Consider the following 4,584-nt stretch of genomic DNA (forward strand, 5'->3'; position numbering starts at 1 on the left):
TACTGCTCTCTGGCGGTACAAATTTGATGCAAATACCAAATAATTTTATAAATTTGGATTAAAATCGACCAAATCAAATTATTTTTTTTAAATAGAATAGTCGTTTAACAAAGTTCACTACTTGCTGCTACTTGGTAAATTCTAGAATTTTAAAAACTAGAATTCGATTTGTCGGTCCAAATAGTTTAGACTAAAAATTACCAAATATGACTTAGGCCTAAGGGGGTGCCTTAGCCTAGCTGATTTATTATTATTTTGGTCAAATCTAATAATGACGAATACTTTGCACAGCCCTAGGATTCTGCCAAAGTTTAACAATCAAATTTACCGCCAATTTTCAGGGGTTTTATTATTTTTTCTGGCCTTGGTAATGGTAGAATAATTTGATCTTCAGAACCTGGCAACGCTGCTTTAAAGGTTTTTGCCGCCGGTGTCTGGTTGATGTCCAATAAGTTCGATAAGAATCATAAGATTATTCGTCTAATCATCTCGTTTCTTTAAAGATACAAACATGACTGGAAGTGTGACCTTAAAATTAATTTCAAGCGCAAAATGCTTTGGTGGATTCCAGAAAATATTTTCACATCACAGCAAAGAATTAAAATGCGACATGAATTTCTCAGTATATTTGCCTCCACAGGCTGAAGATGGAAAGGTTCCAGTGCTTTATTACTTATCAGGTAATGTTAATTGATACATGTCATCTGATAGAATTTTTTTAATTTCCACAAGGATAACTTTTTTGTATAATAAAGGTTTAACTTGCACCGAGAAGAATTTTATAGAAAAATCTGGTTTCCAAAAATATGCCGCGCAATGGGGAATCATGGTTGTTGGACCTGATACGAGTCCACGTACGTAATTATTTATCTATATAATCTATTTTACATTATTGTTGTTTACCAATTCGATTACTTGTTATAGGAGGTTGCAATATTGAAGGGGAAGATGTTAGCTACGATTTTGGAAGTGGTGCTGGATTTTACGTTGATGCTACAGAACCAAAATGGAAAGATAATTATAGGATGTTTTCATATGTTACCAAAGAGGTCAGTCTTATGTTAAAAATTTACATTTTAATTTAATTAATTGTTGTATTTTTCTCTTAGTTGCCAGCTTTAGTCAATGAAAATTTACCCACAATAACGGATAAACAATCAATTTTTGGACATAGGTAAATTGTAATATTACCATTTTTTTAAGTGTACTCTGGCATGAAAATTTTCTTTCAGTATGGGTGGACACGGGGCTCTAATTGCGGCTTTAAAATGTCCTGGGCAATATAAAAGTGTATCTGCCTTTGCACCTATATGCAACCCAGTTAAATGCCCATGGGGAATCAAAGCGTTTACTGGATATCTTGGTTCAGATTCAGGAAAATGGAACGAATATGATGCTACTTGTCTCTTGGCAAACTATAAAGGATCACCTTATGATATTTTAATTGACCAAGGGAAGGAAGATAATTTCTTGGAAAAAGAACTCAATCCTGAAAATTTTGTTAAAGCTTGCAGCGAAAACAGAATGCCAGTTACGCTTAGGTTTCAAGAGGTAAAAAAATGTTCATATTGCTATTTATACTTTTATTCAAATTTGTTCGTGGTTTTTTATCGCAGGGTTACGATCACTCGTACTACTTTATAGCTTCGTTTATGGAGGATCACGTAGCCCATCATGCTAAATATCTTTTCAGTTAAATATTGTTTACAAGAAACAGGTACCATCTATTTTTTAAATGTTTAACAAGTTTCACTTTTGATTAAAATTGCGCATATTAAAGCAACTGTCGGCTCTATCATTGCCACCTGTATTATGAAAAGGTCCCTGTTATTAGAGATGGCCATCAATCTAGCAGATTCTTTGAAAAAAAGCGACTTAAGTGGAGAGCGTGGTGCCATCTATTAATGGGAACGGAAGCTTAAATTCAAAATAGCGAAACAATAACGTCGTCAGAGAGCCATTATAGAGTATTATATTTAAACCACTTTTACTCTACTTAGTGAACTTTGACCTAAATTATATATCCCATATAAAATATATTGTAAACAATTACTATAATTGAAGTTATTGACAAATTTACAAACGAGCCAATCAACGCGAAGCATACTTTTATGTCCCGCCTTTTGGGTCAAAATATAGCTTCAGCATCTATTTTGATCTCGACGCTAGCGACATCTGTTGAAAAAAGAGCTACTTCACCTAGAGCCGACACTTGCTTTAAAGGTGTTTTTTTTTAATTCACTTAAAATTGAAATGAAGATGGTATATTCTCGCAAATACATCCAAGTCGCTATTATAGCCTTTGGATACAAGTTGCTCAAGGTACTATTGTTATGGCTATAAATGTTTTATTACGTTAAATATTTATATGGGAAATATATAATTAGGTATATAATAAACAAATAATAAAAATAACGAATAAAATATATAAAGTAATAATATATTTCAAAGTCCACTAAATATGGTATAGCTTAATTATTATATTATCTATATATGTACGATCGGAAACGGTCGAAATTCAAAATTTTTACGACGATTAATTTAATATATTAGCACCGCATGGTAATCTCGTGGTTCAACTTTTAAATCCCATGCATTCCAAGGAAGCTTCTTTCCCTATTTTCTCCCCCCCCCCCGCCTTTTTTTGAATCACCAACCTATACAACAATTTCCTGTTATGCCCGCGAGTACCGCTAGAATGCCTCGATGCTTGTTCTTTTTACTATTTTCCGTGCCGGACGGTCCCTGTTGTTAATTAGTCCATGATACGACCAACTATGATATTCTGGATATAGGGTAGAGCATATCGCCGAACCAATTTTCAGCGGCGGCGGCGGCGGCGCCTAAGGGAAAAAACTGCCTCCCCCCTCAGTAATACCGCCAGCCTTTTAATAGACCGCTAGAACTTAAACTGTTAAACACATTTAAAAAAAATACATGTTTAATATAATGTATTTTATTAAAATAGGAACCATTTGTACCCAAAACAAGAAAGGGGTAACTTTGGTTACATACTATCATATGAAACTTATTGAGCGAAGCGAGCGTAGCTCTCTTAGCAGCGAGCTCTATGGGAAAGTTTTGTCCGTCCGTTAGTAAGTTTCAAAGGAGGGGGGGGGGGCGCAAGAGAAAGAGGAATAGAGTAGTGTCAGTGCTACATCACGCAACGTCACCCATACTTTTTCCTATAGATAAAAAAACGCGCCTAAAATGGCGGCCATGGCCAAAGCGAGAGGGTAGCGGGGCGCTAGACGGGGATAGAAGCAAGTTGTACGGTAACGTTTTGTAGAGTAGTGGAGTGAGTGGTAGGGGCGCTAGAGGGGGTGTCAGAGGCGTTAGCAGAAGAGAGACAGAGCGAAAGCTGGTGGAAATTTTGTCCGTTCGCGCTCCGAGGGGATGCTAGAGAAAAGGGGTAGATAGGTAAAGAAGTAGTTTTGTGGGCCGGAGAAGTATTGAAATCAACGGCTGCCTTTTTGACGGGTGTTTTGCAAGCCGTCGATTGAGTAGGAAAGCGGGTTTATTTGGTGGTTGTAAGCGGTCGCGCACCAGAATTGCAAAGGGAACGTCTTAGTACAGTGCAATTAGGTTTTGATTCGAACAAAATTAGAGACAAATAAGTCTCAACGGAAATGGCATCTACCCATTATGCTGATCACCGGAAAAAAAGTTGCCTATTGTTGGGGGGGGGGGGGTGGAAGTTCCCCAAAAATGGCCGCCATCTTGGATTTTTGGGTTTTTTGCTCTTTACGGCGAAATGGCTAGGTTTAGCAATAGGAAAGTAATTCGCATTTCGATGCTTCTATTCATTAGCCATCTAATAAAAAAGTCCGTATCGAAATATTCCAAGCATAACAAAAGTTCCAACCCAAAAAGCAAATCGTAATTTTACGTTTTCGACTAATTTTCGAAAATATTACTTTAAAATTTCATACAATTGGTAGCTTGGCATTTACAAAATATTAACCTAAGTATACTTTCTGGCGCGGGGGGAATATCGCAATAAATCGGGACCAAGATAGAGTGGCTTAATTTCCAACCCCATTCTTCGGCCTTGAGTGTTTTAAATTTCCATTCTTGGGTCTGAAAGTAAACTCGATAAATATGTTGTTCTAAAGCAGATTCTGTTGTTGGTAGAGACGCAAGTTCAAAATTTCGGTTTAGTATCCGTCTCGAGACCATTTTATTGTAAAGCAGGTACCTTCATCTATTTAGTGTCTCAGTTCTGATATTGGCACCATAAAGTTTAAGGATAATTCGTTCACCAGATTGCAAAAGATTTTTCTAACTTGCATTTTCTTTATTAAAAACCAAAGCGTCATTGACTAAGCTAGGGTTTGTCCGAAAAAGTTTCAAAAATACCTGTTTTCCTCTATTGTAAATGGCTGAGGTGCTGTCGCACCCGGATAGAGCGTGGATGAACGGCAAAATAGTTGCTATGTCTCCAAGTTTGGTCAGTGACCTTATCCGGATTTCTCGATTTCCCAGGACGTACCATGTACATATTTTTAGAAGTAGTATGGTTAATCAGCAATACCAATACATCTGTGTCCTCGGAAATAACACACAGACTTTTTGGGTTCCAAA

General features: G+C 36.8%; 1 protein-coding gene across 2 annotated transcripts; it reads left to right on the forward strand.

The window, feature by feature from the left end:
* The first annotated feature begins 447 nt into the window (after window positions 1-447).
* LOC149954495 (S-formylglutathione hydrolase) lies at window positions 448-2,382 on the forward strand. 2 transcript variants are annotated; one of them, XM_090170357.1, is made up of 7 exons: window positions 448-680; window positions 756-854; window positions 925-1,049; window positions 1,110-1,174; window positions 1,233-1,551; window positions 1,617-1,717; window positions 2,260-2,382. In XM_090170357.1, the coding sequence occupies exons 1-6, from the start codon at window positions 512-514 to the stop codon at window positions 1,695-1,697; spliced, it is 858 nt and encodes a 285-aa protein (XP_090026483.1). In that variant the 5' UTR covers window positions 448-511; the 3' UTR covers window positions 1,698-1,717; window positions 2,260-2,382. The 2 variants fall into 2 exon arrangements, with proteins under 2 accessions (XP_090026483.1, XP_090026482.1); XM_090170356.1 differs by lacking the exon at window positions 2,260-2,382 and having other exon boundaries at window positions 1,617-1,773.
* The last annotated feature ends 2,202 nt before the right edge of the window (window positions 2,383-4,584 follow it).

This window comes from Leiobunum rupestre, chromosome 3 (genome assembly GCF_980474605.1).
Source record: "Leiobunum rupestre chromosome 3, qqLeiRupe1.1.hap1, whole genome shotgun sequence".
Lineage (NCBI taxonomy): Eukaryota > Metazoa > Arthropoda > Arachnida > Opiliones > Sclerosomatidae > Leiobunum > Leiobunum rupestre.

Coding starts and splice junctions, on each gene's coding strand:
- LOC149954495 (XM_090170357.1), top strand. CDS start 512: ATGACTGGAAGTGTGACCTTAAAATTAATTTCAAGCGCAAAATGCTTT. Junction 855..924: donor TGGACCTGATACGAGTCCAC/GTACGTAATTAT, acceptor TACTTGTTATAG/GAGGTTGCAATATTGAAGGG. Junction 1,175..1,232: donor CAATCAATTTTTGGACATAG/GTAAATTGTAAT, acceptor ATTTTCTTTCAG/TATGGGTGGACACGGGGCTC.